General features: G+C 52.6%; 4 protein-coding genes across 4 annotated transcripts, besides 14 other annotated features; all 4 read left to right on the top strand.

Annotated features, from left to right (window-relative positions):
- On the top strand, window positions 1–1,701 carry Tc00.1047053510075.60 (uncharacterized protein; the record flags this gene model as incomplete). Its single annotated transcript, XM_803104.1, has 1 exon — window positions 1–1,701. A coding segment is annotated over one exon (1,701 nt), but the record flags the coding sequence as incomplete, so codon positions are not given.
- Window positions 1–15,199: a sequence feature (heterozygous, Esmeraldo-like haplotype).
- Window positions 1,859–1,908: a sequence feature (A-rich).
- Window positions 2,250–2,280: a microsatellite.
- Window positions 2,349–2,374: a microsatellite.
- Window positions 2,394–2,427: a microsatellite.
- Window positions 2,435–2,462: a sequence feature (AT_rich).
- Tc00.1047053510075.50 (hypothetical protein, conserved) lies at window positions 2,758–7,476 on the top strand (the record flags this gene model as incomplete). The annotated part of the gene is made up of 1 exon (XM_803103.1): window positions 2,758–7,476. The coding sequence occupies one exon, from the start codon at window positions 2,758–2,760 to the stop codon at window positions 7,474–7,476; it is 4,719 nt and encodes a 1,572-aa protein (XP_808196.1).
- Window positions 4,817–4,854: a microsatellite.
- Window positions 6,639–6,674: a repeat region.
- Window positions 7,551–7,585: a microsatellite.
- Tc00.1047053510075.40 (hypothetical protein, conserved) lies at window positions 7,630–9,066 on the top strand (the record flags this gene model as incomplete). The annotated part of the gene is made up of 1 exon (XM_803102.1): window positions 7,630–9,066. One exon carries the CDS (start codon window positions 7,630–7,632, stop codon window positions 9,064–9,066), a length of 1,437 nt encoding a protein of 478 aa, XP_808195.1.
- Window positions 9,087–9,136: a sequence feature (CT-rich).
- Tc00.1047053510075.30 (hypothetical protein, conserved) lies at window positions 9,396–14,609 on the top strand (the record flags this gene model as incomplete). Its single annotated transcript, XM_803101.1, has 1 exon — window positions 9,396–14,609. One exon carries the CDS (start codon window positions 9,396–9,398, stop codon window positions 14,607–14,609), a length of 5,214 nt encoding a protein of 1,737 aa, XP_808194.1.
- Window positions 11,337–11,478: a microsatellite.
- Window positions 14,769–14,841: a sequence feature (A-rich).
- Window positions 14,917–14,949: a sequence feature (AT_rich).
- Window positions 15,068–15,095: a sequence feature (AT_rich).

The following is a 15,199-nucleotide window of genomic DNA, read 5'->3' as shown; positions in this document are numbered from 1 at the left end:
CCATTTTGTGTGGCATTTGTTTTATTCATAACCCTTGCGCTGGTGTCCACCTTTTTGGCTTTTGTAGGGACGACAATGAGCTTGCCGTCCCTTGCCGCTCCATCGCCGCTGCGATTGCTATGGACGGCTGTTCCAGTCAATCTCACAGACACCGATGCCGGCAGCAGAAGGGAAATGGTGTGTGCCCTCGGTATTTTGGAAAGCTCACCCGTTGGCGTGTTACGCTTCACCGCTGTACTTAGCTTTATTGCTGGCATCATGTTTTTTGCGTGGGTGCCATACTGTGTTTTGCATGTGAGCAGCATGCTTGCCCACTTGAATCCTGTGACGGAGCCTGAGGAACGTCAGGAACTTGCTGCGATGGCGTTTTTGCGGTCAAAACAGGCGGCGGCACGACGTAGGGCGGGAGAAAGCCATTCTTTTGGCCTTGTTTCTTCTACCACTCACACCACCACGTCGTGGTCGCGACTCACGCCTTGTTGGTACCGAAACAAGGGCCGAGGTGCTCGGGGTGTTGGTTATTGCGGCAACCGTGAAAAGGATGGGCATTGTGGAGGTCAATGTGGTGCATCCGCGTCTTCGACTCCTCCTGCCGCTGCTTCTGCTGCTGCGGTAAATGGCAGTGTTATTTTTAATTTATCGAGCCCGTTTATGTTACACCCTGAGCAGTACCACGCGACGACACGGGCAGGTGACGGTGTCCGTGTCTTGGAGCTCTTCAAGCATTTACGGCTTATCACACTGGAAGAAAATTGGTTTCGTTACCACATAACCGAAGTGCTGCTACTCCGTCTTCCTTTTTTGGTTCTTGTGTTCATGGTATCATCATTGCTGGTTGCTGGACGGTTTGCGCGCTGCTATGAGTTTTGGGCCTTTGGGGAAACAGATTTGGAGTCTGCGAGACCATCCCATAAAAGTAACGTGATGTACGTACCTCCCTTCTGTAAAGAAGCGGCCTCAGTTCCCATTAGCGACCAGCTCTATGGGAGGCTAGTGCTTTTTGCTGCAGTAAGTGGTGGATTCTTTATGGCACCGCTTGTGTTTGCCGTGCCTGCCTTCATTTTACTGCGTTGTTGGTGGGAACGTTGGCGTTGCATGCGGATGACCGCCTCGCTTGCAAAGCTGATGCAGGTGGATGTGAGGCAGGTTCGTGACGTTGCGCCCAGGCAGCCCCATGGTACGGTGGCGAGCCCCACACTGCCGCTGCTGTGGGACGGAGAAAAGGAAGCGGAAATCATACGAAGCGAAGCAAGAGAAGTGAGCCCTGTTCCACTCGAGGTGCCAGTTGGTATGAATAAAAGCACAACGCTCACGCCAAGTGCAGCGTTGGGTGGATTGGCAGGGGCTCAGTTTTTCATGGCCACCCAGAAAAGCGTCGAAGGACTGAACGCATGGAATACAAACTGCAACGGAACGAGAAAAACAGCGGCCATGGCGTCGACAACGCGGCGGATCAGGAGGCATCGCCACCCCATTTACAATGCGCCGCTTGGCCCATCGCAGTATTATCAGGCTCTGAAGCAGCGAGAAGAGGCAAAAAACACGCCGTCAACAATCACCCACAAATGCTGCAGTGGGCTGCGGTGCATAGTTCAGGTTTCAGTGGAGGCATTCCCGCTGTTAGTGACACTCACGGCTTGGGTGGGAGCCTGGCGCGCGGTGGTTGCACTTGCATATCAGTACGGCATTTGGACAAACTAACCAGAGTAGTTGTGTGGGTGGGTAAAAGAGGAAAATATATATCGCTGCTGGAGGAATTGAAAAGGATTATATTTTTCTTTTTATGCTCACACAAATTTGTTTGTTTATATGACAGTATTGGGTTTAGTTGGATTTAAAAAAAAAAAAAGTTGTGATCTTTTTTCTCTTTTTTCCTTCGTTTTTTTCTTTTTTTTTTTTTTTTCTTTTCTCAGTGCGGTAGGGACGTTATGTTTGGACGGCAGGGGCCCCCTTTCTTTGCTGTTGGGGGGCCTTTGAAGGAATTTTATTTTCTTTTTTTTTTGTGTGTGTGTCTGTGTGTTGTTATTGTTGTCGGTGGTGGTGTTTTTATTCCTCCTTGTGCCATCGCCTCCCGAACAGACAATCGCGCACCCACTCAGACACGACAGACTGAGTGCGTGCCTTGCGGGCGTGCATAAATATGTGAACTGACATGGATCACAGGCACGCCGTACACACTTGTGATGTTCACCCGTCGATGCATGTGCATTTGTAAGTGAGGCATCATTCGTAATTGTACTGGTTTGGCCTTTTTCTTTTTCTTTTTTTTTTTTCTTTTTTCCTGTTCTGGGCTCATGTAACCACCTTTCCGCTGCACGGCTTTGCTGCAAGCTTGGCTGGTGGAACCCATTTATTTATTTATTTATTTATTTATATCTCTGTGTTTGCTTTTATGTGTGTATTTGTGTTTGTGTGTGTGTGTGTGTGAAGTTGCATTTTTTATTTTTCTTTTTATTTATATTCTTCCTTCTTTGCTCTCTGTTTGTTGACGCGTTTAATCCTTTTCTTCCATGTGTATTGGGCACGGGGTTTTTTTCCCCCCCCTCCTGCGTTTCCTTTCCCCCCTTCGCTGTTGGGCCCTTTTGACGCTTCTCTCTCTCCCTCTCTTTGTTTCTGTGTGTGTAACTCCCCGCCCATCTCTATACCTCCGTCTCTTGCCGTTTATGTCGACATGCACGTTGCGAATTAAGGGAGAAGCGAACAGTAGAAAAAAGAGAAGAAAAGAGGAAAATTGGGAGTAAAGCCGTAGGTGGGGAGATGGTTGAGAACGATCTTGGCGTGCGGGAGGCCCTCTCCGCTCCGCCCTTCGCTGCCTTTTGTGAGTTTAGAACGGATGAGCCGCCACGCCGTGGCTGCCTCGCGGCGCTATGCGGCGGCGGCAGTGACATGTCGCAGCGACCCGCACCACCGTCGTTTGAGCAGCATTACAAAAGTCGCCATCCGCTGTTGCCGACGACAGTTGAAGCATACGGTCGATCGGCAGCGGGTGTGGTGGTGGAGCCGAGTCACCTCCGCAACCCCGTGGCACTGGAGAAGACGATGCACTTTCTTGTCCATCACTACCTCCGCGACCCGCACACACCAGCGGTGTTTCTCGCGCCCTTCGATGTATGGCGGTACTTGTGGGACCGCATGCGGCAGGTGCGGACGAATTGGGTGCCGCAGCTGCCGCCGGTGGGGACGCAGTCGCTTAGTAGCCATGACTACGCCGATGGTGTCTTGCCAGCCTCCGTACGGGAGTCAAAAAGACGGCTCAAGTGGTTGGAGTTCACCGTCACAGCACTCGCGGTTGGCGGGGCAAATTTGTGCCGCACGGTGCAGGGCTGCGGACGATACATGGCGGACAAGCAGAACTTTCTCGAGTCCATCGCCCAGTGTTTCAGTGATTTGGTCTTGTCATATCGCGCGGAGCAGCGGCTGCGAAATTCGGAGATGTTCTCCGCCATTCTTCTCTTCTACGGCCTCTCGCAGCTCACGAAGGTGGAGAATCGGGCGGGGTTTTGTCAAGTCATTGAGGTGCAGGTTGCGGCTGAGGGCCCTCCAACGCATGTATTTGAGCCTCCCTCAAGCAGCGTTGACTTTGGCAGTGTCTATCGTGAGTTAGCGTTCCTGCCACAGATGGCCCGTACGCGACATGTGCGGACGGTGCTGAAGCTCATTCATAGTTGGTGCCAGCGCGAATGGTTTCGTTTTTTTCATCTCTGCCGCACCGAGCCGCTCACAGTACTGCAACGGGCGATGGTATTTCATTCCTTCTCTTACGCTCGTTTTAGGGCCGTGGTTGATCTCGTGACGGCGAACTCGGTTGTATACGGCAGGGCGCGTCTTCGGGGTGAGATGGCGATTGCGGACCTGGCCGATCTTTTGCTGATGGAGGAGATCCATTGTGTGGACCTGCTCGAGACGATGGGCCTTGGTGCGCAGTTAAGTGAAGACCGTACTATCCTGCGTGTCGCACGGCCGGACTCCTCACCGTACATTACGCAAGAGGCCATCTACCGCCATTTGGAAGACACCAGCGGGAAACCACGCCTGTGCCTACCGACACTGCCGTCGTTCTTTGGGTTTACCGTCTGGCGACATGCGTTTGAGTTATTCCCGGATGCCTTTGGGGATGATCCTATCGCGACACACGGGGATCTTTCTGTCATGACATGTCCTGTGAATCTTATGCGGTTACTGGAGCCATACTGTCCTCCATACAATGATGATGTCGCCGCTCTGGAGTTGACGGACGCGGGAGATGAGTGGTTTGCTGGCGTGCAGGCAGCGCGGGAGCGAATGTTGACATGGTATGCCTTGCACATGTCTTCACACGGTCGCAGGTATACTACAGAGGATGAAAAAGATGAAGATCATGATGAAGACGACGGGGAGGATACCAGCGAAGGCAGTCTTTTTGTGAGTGACAAAAGAAAAGGGCTTTCTCAGGAGCAACTGAAAGCAGTTGTGCAGGCGATGGACCAGGAGAGCCAGTCCACGCACAGCTCTGTCTTCAATGATGATGCCGGCAGCGATCGTGAGGGGGATGATGACAACGCGGAGTTAGTGGAGGACGAACCGGAAGAAGTGATGGGAACATCAGGGGATACGGAACACGACGCTCTGGAGGAAAACGATGAGGCGGTCCGTGCCGCCAAGGCGCTGTTGGCTTCACTTCATAGCGATGCCATTTACGCCAAGATAGAGAAGGAGTTGCAGGCAATGGCGAAAGATGAAGCCAGTGTGGCGACCTCAGGGAATGCACCGCTAAACACGGCAGCACCTTCCCAATACAGCAGTGATGCCAACAGGCTCAACATCACGAATGAAAAGGATGATAAGACTAATAATAATAATAATAATAATAATAATGACATGGTGACGCTGAACTTGGAGCGGGCGTCAGGACCCCAGCACACTGCTGGGCCGTGGTTGAGTCTGCCGCCGCCGGAGTTCACTGTTTGTGTGTCGCCATTGCCGACGGATTACCCTGGCGAGATGTCACCAAATCTGCGGGCCATTGTTGAAACGCCGAAGAGCCTGACGACGGCCCCGGCTGATTTAGAGGAGGCGCCACTTCTCCATGAGGATGTTGGCGTGAGCCGGGCAGCGGGGGCCGCGGAAAGCCGCGGAGACGTGTCGCCAAAACCCCCGTTACCAACAAAGAAGGCAACCGCATCCTTCCCGTCATTTCCGCCTCTTCCTGGCGGCCTCCACGCCGTGTCATTTGGCGCCTCGCATGCGCCGCAGGAGATGTCGGTGGGCGAGACGGACCAGCCAAGGGCGAAGCGGCAACGCGGGGAGGCCGCGCCCAGTCGTGACGACGTATCGTCATCAAAGCCACCCGCATTCTTTTCACTGCAGCCTCCTCGAGAAGAAGGAGCGGGAAAACAAAGCCAGCCGCTACAGTCAGGGCAATCGGACGATGCGAGCAGCTTTCGCTTTTCTTCTTTGGAAAATTCTCAGGTACTTCTGCCATTCGAGGAGGAGGAACGGCGGCGGCAGCAGATTGGGAATTCTGCTGCGATGCAATCGCAGCCACCACGTCATCGAGCCCGCATGGAAGTTTTGCCGCAAGAGTCGCTGCCTGAAGTTCATGGCATGCGAAAGGTGACATTCGTGACGTCACCCGCCGCCCCTTCGGAGTTACCCCAGCCGTCGACAACAAAGTCGGCAGGAAACAAACCGCGTGCGCCTTCGTACCGAGACACCGTCCGCGCATGCCTGAACCGTCAGCGCAAGGTGTCGGCGGAGCCCGACGGACTCGTCTCTTTTTTTCGGACCTCATGGCTGACTCAAAAACAGCAGCAGCCGTTGCTTTCCGCATCAACTTTGGGTGAGCCGGTCGTGTCGGGTGGCAAGAATGAGCCGCGTTGGATGTATGCCTTCATGAGTTACCTGCTCGAATTCTTCACAGCCTCTTACGAAGATGCGGTGGCCTGTCGATTTCTCTCCGAGGTTCTTTGCGGCGACCCCGAGGCGCGGGCACGAGGAGTTGCTGGGTGGTTCTGTCGTGGTTTCACACCCACCATAGTGCCCTGCATGCCTCAACATTTTCCAAGTGGAGCAGTGAAGCCGAGAGCGCCGATGCTGCAACTCGCTTCAACGGTAATTGTTTTTGGGAGTGGCATGCGTGACGATTGCACGGACGACGCCGGTCTTTTCTTTTGGCGCCACTCCGTTTCTCGTGCCTCGTTGCTAGGGAGTCGCCGTGCGTCGGCGTCCATGCGTAATTTTGCTGCAGAGGATGCGTTCTACTCAGCATCAGCGATGTGGCCGCTCTCTCTGGGACGTTGGGTCGCGGCGTTGTTGTTGCCTCAAGGAGAAGGGGCCTCTTTACTCGCAAGGGATACTTTGTACAGTGTGGAGAAAAAGGACGAGGATTATGATGATGACGATGAAATTGAGGGAGGGAAGGACAGTAATCATGGGGGAGAGTTGGTTGGTCTGTGGGAGCAGCTCCATTTCGTGCAAATGTCCACAGCGTCGCACCTGACACCGGCAGCAGAATGGAGTCGACAGCCCTCTTCTCAGCTTGATGCCACACAAGAAGCAGCCGCGTGGTGTTGTTCACGTCAACATTCGGTTGCGTTTCAGACCCAACTTGCTCTGTATGGTATTGACTACCGTGACACGCCGCTGCTTCGATGGATGTCGGGGGAAAAGGAGGAGAAAGAGAAGGAGGAGGGGGAAAGCTCCACATCAACGCAACGGCCTGTTGAGAACATCACCGCCGTAATTACGCTTGACACCTCGAACTGTGAGGAGTACGAGGAGGGACTGTGCACACTGCGGTTGTTGATACGACAGGCGGTCGAGAAGCGGACCATTTTTCTTTCCGGCGTACTCATTGTGTTGTACACCCCCTCTGAGAAGGAAGAAATGAGACTGCAGCAGGCAGTAGAAAAGATGTTCTGGACGACATGGCAGCAATGCGCAGAGCAGACAGCTGCACCGATGAGGAGGGGGAGTAAGACGAGGGAAGAGGTGACGACGTGGCGTAGCGAGTACCAACGCACCATGCGCCGATCGGTGGGTAGTGTGAAAAAAAAGCTGCAAACGAATTCCCCTACGTGCAACACTTGCGTGAAGCGGCCACGCGGCATCCAAAGCAACGGCAAGCACACGACGCGGAACACGTTCAGTGGGTTTTTTACTCGTGGGGATAAAAAAGATGAATTTCCTTCCACGGTGTGTGCGGAAGAAATTTTTGCTTTTGACGCAACACCGTCTTATCCGCCAAGCCCCATCCTTGTCGTTTTACCCATTCGCACCGCGGTGGAGAACGGGACACGGGAGGATCGCGTCGGCCAGGATAAACACGCCACCAGGGATGTAACCGGTGGTGAGTTCGCGGCGAATAACGCGGAGGTGCTGCGGATGGCGCTGCTGCAAGCCATCAACAGTTTACTGCAGGGTTATGAGGCGAAGTGGAAAGAGTTCCTTCGGCAGAATGACATGGGCGCGAGGGAGACGGTCTTGCGCGTGAATTAAGAGCAGAGACGAAGGGTGGAATCCAATAGAATGGGAGTAAAGGCGGAGAAATGGCCATTTTTTGTGTAATACACGTGTGTGTGTGTGTGTGTGTGTGTGCTTGTGTGTGGCGTGTTGGCATTGAATTTAAATGCACTTTTTAGATTGGTCTGCATGCCTATTTTGTGTATTACCCCTTTTTCCCTCTTTATTCCTTCCTCTCTTCTAGTAGTGTTTGGAGTGATGGTGTATTTTTTAGCGAGGGATGTTGCATTGTGCCTTCTGCTTGATCAATACGGCGATCCTACTGTTGTGCGAAAGTTTGTTGAGGAAAGTTGGCGGGCGCTGCAGGAGAGTCAGCCTCCATCACAGCTCCAGTACGCCCTTTGGCTCTATCACCGTGTTGCCAAGGAGGTTCAGGCGGACGGTGCCACCACTTTATCCACATGTCACTTGAATAATGACGACAGTCATCATGGAAAAGGGGACGACGAGGGACGATTGGCCTCGATGGCTTTGAGGATTCAAGCAGGCACGCCGCTATCAAACGCTGTAGAGCGGCTCACCGTGCAGAATGTCATTCAATGGCTTAAGAGCATGCCGCCATCTCCCTCATCATTGCCCCGCTTTGGAAGGAGTAACAATGAGGACAAGCATACGGACGGTGGTGTTGACATGCGGTGTGAGACGGTGGAGCAGCTTTGGGTGTCAAAGCGTCTTCTTAGGCTAGTGCGTCGTGCCGTTGGAATGCAACTGCGGCATGTACTGCCACCGTCGAAGTCCACAGATGTGAGGCCGGGGGAAAAACATCACGGTTGTGCCAACAATAACAACAAAAGTACTGAGGAGGAAGAGGAGGAGGATATTTTTAGACATGATTTTGCTGTGCTTGTACCGGTGCATGTATGCCGCTGCATCCAAGGCCTTTCGCTGCGTCAAGTCGTTGCGTTGTGTTCTGTACAGATTGCGGCTGTCCCACGGAGCGACAAGAACGCCACCACCACCACCACTACCACAAGCAGCAGCAGCAGCAGCGGCGACGAGAAAAAAAACTTCTCTCGCAGCTCCGCCTCGTCCCTGGGTCTTATCATCAACCCTGCTGTGTCGCCCAGTGATAACCCGCACCGCAAAGAAAAGAACAGACGCATTGAAAGTATTCAGCATGCCATGATGTCACAACACTATCAGGACATGATGCGAACAGGTAGCCGCAGTGATTCCACGCATGGCTCTGCCCTTCAGCAAGAGAAACAGAAGGAATCCTTTGCAAGCTTTTTGCGTGATGCCTCCATTGGGTTTGATATGCAAATTATGGCGCTCTCTGGTGGGGCAGCCGGGTACTACTTGGCGCACATGCGTGGACTCCCCGCACATGTATGCATCGTGTGTGGTGCCATTGGACTACTTTTCATGCTTCTTGTAGACGCCGTTCTCTTCACGTTGCGCATTGGGAGAATGGACGCGCAGACAAGAAAGGAAAAAAGTCGGCGTTGGAAGCAACTGCGAAAGCAGCACAACGGTTGGACTCAACGGAGAGAAGAATCCGAGAAGTTGACTGGCGATGGGGGTGATGACGCGGACACCGTTATGCGTGAGAAGAAAAACAACTAAGAGACATCGGACATGCACATAAGAAGAAGAAGAAGATGATGATGAAATGAAAAAAAAAAAAAAAGGAAAACATATTTTTGTTGCTTTTTATGTGCCCTCTTTGGTGAAACCCCCGAAGGGCATGTGTGATGTTTCCCCAACTTTCTTCTTTTTTTTTTTTTCTTTTAAAGTCTGTTTAGGGGAACAAAAATAAGAAAAGGAAAAGAGTAAAAATATAAAAAGAAAACGCTTAAGGGATTTGTTGTTGCTGCTTTGTTTTTGTTGTTGTTTTTTGTTCTGTGCGTGTGTTGAGGAGTGCGGGGAAAAGCACGCACGCACAGACCGATTCAATGAGTCGACGGGTGTCGACGCCCGTGTGCACCCAAAGGAATACACGAGGGGAGAGGGATGAGGACGTGGGAGACGGCTTCCGTTTGCAAGAAAGTGACATGCCGCAGCCGGAGCAAACGTCCTCTGCGGTGCCCCGCGATCGGTTTCTTTTGCTGCTGGAGGTTGATGTACTGGAGGCCGTCGAGGGTGCAAGGACTGATGCGGGGTATCTGCGCCATTGGCAACATATACGTGGAGCCGGTCTGGGGCCATTTTTGTTTCTGTGTGCTAGCTGCACAATGAAGGGGAGCGGCGGCCTTCAATTTGTCGTTGAGCGGCCAGTCGACATGTCATTGCCGCATCTAGTGAAGCGACTCACTAGGCAGTCGGGTGGGGGGAATCAAGACCGTCCATCGCTGCGACTGCGGTGCGTGCAATCTATACCGCTGCGTCCAAAACAACACGAGCCGCCGCTGAGGGAAGTGGTGGAGGGACCGTCACTGTTTGTGACAAAGGAGAATGTCGTGAACGCGTCGCCTGTCACTGTTCCAGCAGAGACAGACAGCAGCGGAGAAGTGGAAGAAGAGGACGGAGTAGTCAAAGATGTGGAGGAGGAAGCGTTTCTGCTCTCGTTGCTTCGACAGACGTCTGTGTGGAATGTAGCACTCCTGGAGCGCTGTGGGATTCTGACAAGCAGCGGGGGTTCGCCATGTCCGGAATGGAGCAATTGGAGTTGTGTGGACATGGCTGTACGGGCGGTGCGGTACCTGCAGCAAGCCACATGTACACGACCGCAGCATGAAAGGGCTATTGACATCGTTGGGATGATTGTGGAGTGGGCGTCCGTAATGCATGCCGCCCTTGTGGTGCACCCACGTCCAGAAAGTCACGTGAGCCAGGCAGGAGCAGGTGCGGTTGCCGAGGAGGTTTTCTCTCGGGTGCCTCCAGAGATAACGCCGGCGCAAAAATATCCCACGAAGAACGAAAAAAGCCCGGCTCCGCATGATGACAGTTTGGTGACACCCGGACGCATGACACCTCCACGCCCACTGCTTCCATCAAGCCTTGCCTCCGTGCAATTTCCTGCTAGCGCCACGAAGAACCGAAGTGGAAGTCGGGGGAGCGGGGCCAGCGTAGAAACGGAGAAGACGATCAGGGAGGCGGTACCCCTGCAGACTCATGGCAATACCTCCACTCCGCTGGAAATGAAAAGGAGATTGACGACGGCAGTGAAGGAGCATGATATGCCGTTCATGTCTGTTTGCAGCGAAGTGCTTGAGGCGGCCTTTCAACTTCAGCAAAGCCATGTACAATCCAAGCGATCTCATTTCAGAAACTCCGACGCCGGGGAGAGGGTGGATGGAGAAGACGGCCATTCTGCGGATGCGGATGCCGGTGTTGTCTCCGGCAGGGAATCATCGCCTGCTAGCTGCGGTGGTATGTTTGGTACGGTGGCAACGAGCCAAATGGAGCCTTCAGAAGGTTGCGGTCAGCCGCCGTGTAGCACACCTGGCAATGATGCCAGTGATGGGAGCGGCTTTCTCCCATCGCTGATTCATCGTCTAGTTTCAATACGCCACACCTCCTCGAATGGGCGTGTTGCTGGTCAACTCTCGAGGATTGCAAAGGGGGACTTTTTCCCGAGCCGCGGGATGTTAGATAAGGAGGATCTACTCCGTCAACGTCTTGGTAAAACCATCATTGTGCGATTCTATGACCTGGACCCACAAAGGCCACAGCAACAGCACCAGCCGTGCTTACATGAAAACAACACAGCACAATTGGGTTTGTCTGCGTCGTCGATAGCCGCTGGATTTTTTAATAACACGGGCCACCCTTGTTACTTGTTTATTACACACACCGACATCATACTGGCCAGCGTGTTTGATGACAACTACCCGCCTCAATCGTGGGCTGCCACCAACCGGAACAATACGGCAGTCGATGCTTTTAACAGCGAAAGTCGTAGCAGTAGTGGTGGTGGTAGTTCTGCTAGTAGTGGTAGTAGTAGTAGTAGTAGGAGGAGGAGGAGCATGAATAACAGTAATGGTAATAATAGTACTAGTAGTGGCGGTGGTGGAAACAACAGGGGTAGGGATAATACATTGGACGATGGCACGATTTACATGAAACATATGCTAGTGATTCCACGCGTCTCATTGATGGAAATTTGGCGACCTCTCACTGCTACTGACGCAAGTATGGCGACCGTACTGCGGCTTCAGACACGTTCCTGCCGCCGTGTTTGGCTGGCATTCCAGGAAGAAAACGAGTTACGACGGGTGTGCACGGAACTTAACAGCGGGTTGAATGCATCGTTTGGCAATCTTTTTTTGGCCAGTGCGCAGAGGAAATGGCGTATGACCGCCCTCGCCCTCGTTGCTGGCGATGTGTTACCTTCCCCACACACGCCGTTCTATCAGCAGGTGCTACAAAACCTCCTTGTTGCCTTTGCGGATGTGGAATCCCGCCGGGAACACCGATCCACGGCCTCGTCCGAGCAGCCCTCCGCCACGGATGGCACAGAGGTCACCCCACCACTGGAGGAGGAGAAAGCCGAGGTACGTCAGGGGGAGCTGAAGACGTTATTTCACTTCTGGTGGTTATACTCCCCAATGAGAGAGTACATGCGTCAGGGCATTCCCACACGACAATGGCGCCTATCATGTGTGAACAGTCGTTACGATCACTTTTCTTCATATCCTGCGACGTTTGTCGTGCCGAGTTCTTTAGACGATGACGAGTTGGTTCAGTCGGCGGATCTGCGGGCTCGCGGTAGGGTGGAAGCGCTTTCTTACTACTATTTGAACACTGGGGCTGGAATTGTTCGTGCGGCGCAGCCAGCTGCCGTCAATATTTGTGCGTCCGCATCTAAAATAGACGTCCTTAAATCGTATCGGCGTGCAAGTGGCATGCGGGTGTGTACTTTTGATCTCCGCAGCCGAATACGCGCGTATGCGAACACAATTGTTGGCGGAGGCTTCCGAATCATGGAGACAGGACGGTACTGCTCTCTTGCAAACATTCATACCGTGCGAGAGGCATATGAGGCACTTTCTGCAGCAGTGTTGGACAACAACCCAACGTTTCTTGCTGTTATGCGGGCTGCAGGTAACATGGCGACATCACGGAAAGATAATACTGCACCGACGACGTCGCCTGTTGGCTTGTCCACGGTTGAATCACCGGAAAAGGCCGCAGCGGCTTGGATTGAACACATTCATGGTCTTCTCCGCACTGCTACGGATGCGGCACGTCTCATAGCGGGTGTTTCTGAGGAAGATGCGCTTCCGCCTGCCGCCACCGGCGCCGCAGCTGGTGGCGCCCCGCTGAACATTATGCATTCACTCGGGAGCGTGTCGGCCAATGGATTTAATTCCGCTGGCATGAACGTTGGCGGCCTCAATGATCGTTTCATACCACGTTCTTCCACACTCTATGTCTGGAGACGTGCATTTAGGCCTATTCCATTCCGTACGGGCAGCGGTAGTAGTGGTGCTGCTGCTGCTGGTGCACCGCGATGGTTGGAACAACAGCAGCAGAATGTGCAGTCACCGCCGTCATATACGCAACCGGATAACCGCAAAAATGCGCGGCTTGTTATTGTCAACTGCTCCGATGGCTGGGATCGCACCACGCAGGTGTGTGCACTGACGGAGCTTCTTCTTGATCCCTATTTTCGTACCGTGGAGGGATTTATTACGCTGCTGGAGAAGGAGTTTGTGTCATTTGGACACCCCTGTCTTCTGCGTTCCTCGACGTTGGGGAGTCACAGTGATTGGAGCACCGGGGCGACCGTGACGGATGGGGGTTTTATCGACATCCATGACAGTTGCAGGATTCCTACCTCGGAGAATTGTCAAAGTTCGCCCATTATTTTACAGTTTCTGGATGCCGTCCATCAGCTGCTACGTTTGTATCCGCACTGTTTTGAGTTCACAGAAGCCTTTTTGCTGTTGATTGTGGACCTCATGCATGCAGGCATTGTTGGGACATTTGCGGTCAACTGTGAGGCCGATGTGTATCGGTGGGGTATCGAGCAACAGACCCTTTCACTCAGTCAGTTCTTTGCCGTGCTATTCGCCACGACAATTCGAACGGACAGGCATCAGCCTCTGGAAGCCGCCAATGACGGCGAGAATTGTCATGATGTGCTGGAGGAGGGGGAAGAACAGGAGGAACAGGAGCCAACAGAGACTGGTTTATTTTCATCCTCTGCCGTGCCACTGCATTGCTTCTACCAGTCATGCGGCGGTGGGACGGCGTTGGGGGCTGTTGGGTGGGACTCCACTCCTGGCAGCAACCCACGCCGTATGGCGATGACATACGACGCGATCCACCACTCCGGCCTTTTAAACCCACACTTTTCCCTTGCCGATAACAAACTCTTTTTCGGTCCTCTTCTGGACGTCGTGCGGCAGCCGCAGCTGCAGTTGTGGGAACGATTCTTTTTGCGCCACAACTTTTGGTGTGAGCGGGCAGCCAAAATAAGTCAATTTAGTGAGCAGAGTGCATCCACAGTGCATGCAAGGGTCGTGGAATCGACGATGGCGACGACGATGCCTCACTCCGCGCAACCTTTGCTGGAGACGGGACCGATGCAGCACCCAGCGACGGGGGAGAGAAGAAGACCGTGTACGAATCCCACAGTTCTCATGAAACCAACGGACCTGAGCGAGTTCTCTTCCCTTAACAAGGCGCAAGGAACTGTCACCCTTTCGTTGGTGTCCAACATGAAAAGAAAGGCGATTGGTGAGGGCATATTTACTCCGCCCGCGCGACTGACACCAAATAGCACGATTTTGCCTGGGGGGCGATCAGAAGCATCCAGAAGCGGGAATCAATTTGCCCCATGCACAGTTCCTCGATCCGCCTCGCATGGGTCGCTGGCCGCCTTTTCTTCTTCTTCCTCCTCCTTTGTCGGCATGCAGCCACAAGAGCACCACCAGAAGCAGTCACCATCGTCGTTTCTCCAGCGAGGTGCTTCAGGTCCCGTCATTACTGGGGGATACACGATGAACGGTCATTATAATTCTTTTCTCGGTGGAGGAATGACAAAGCGACAATCACCGATGAAGCCGTCGAATAACGTCGAGTTTGTTGCATCGCCTTGCGTTAGCAGCACGGAAGGGACGCGGCATGCGCAGCAGAAATCGGCCTCCAGTGAACCGTCCGGAGCTCAGGTGCGAACCTACAACACACTGCTTAGTATGCTTGACCAGGCCTTTGAATAACCCATGGCTAGTGCCTATGTATACGTCCCTGCATTTGTTGACTTGGCTTAGTTTTTATTGATTCTCCAGTTTAATTATTTATTGAGGTCATATCTCATGTTGTTATTATTATTATTTGGATGACCATTCACGTACAATTCCTTGTTTGACTGCTTGAAATGTTTTTCTTTTGATTTTTTGTTTTTTTTGTTGTTTTTTTTGGTATCGTTGGTTTGTTTGTTTTTTGGCTTTTTCTGACTTGACGTGTGTCGTCCAATTTGGAGTGTGACGGAGATGTGAAATGCCGCTGTGAATGTACGGAGAAGAGTTTTTTTTTAAATATATTTATATTTATTTAAAAGGAAAAAAAAAAGGAGGAAAAAATGAAAAAACGCACTTCATTCCATTGCGCATTGATGTTCCATGCAACAGAGTAATTGAGTAAAGGTGGAGGGTTTTTACTACGCGTAGATGTTTGGTTATAAATATATATATATATTTATATATGACGGTTGGAGTGCTCCTTGTATTAGCCGATGCATGAAAGAATAGACATGTCATTGCCATGCATGCACACTAAAAGAATGATGTTCTTTACCCCCCCCCCCCCC

Source organism: Trypanosoma cruzi, genomic scaffold (genome assembly GCF_000209065.1).
Source record: "Trypanosoma cruzi strain CL Brener 1047053516597 genomic scaffold, whole genome shotgun sequence".
In the NCBI taxonomy this organism is placed as follows: domain Eukaryota; phylum Euglenozoa; class Kinetoplastea; order Trypanosomatida; family Trypanosomatidae; genus Trypanosoma; species Trypanosoma cruzi.
This window is presented reverse-complemented; position numbering and strand designations above follow the sequence as displayed.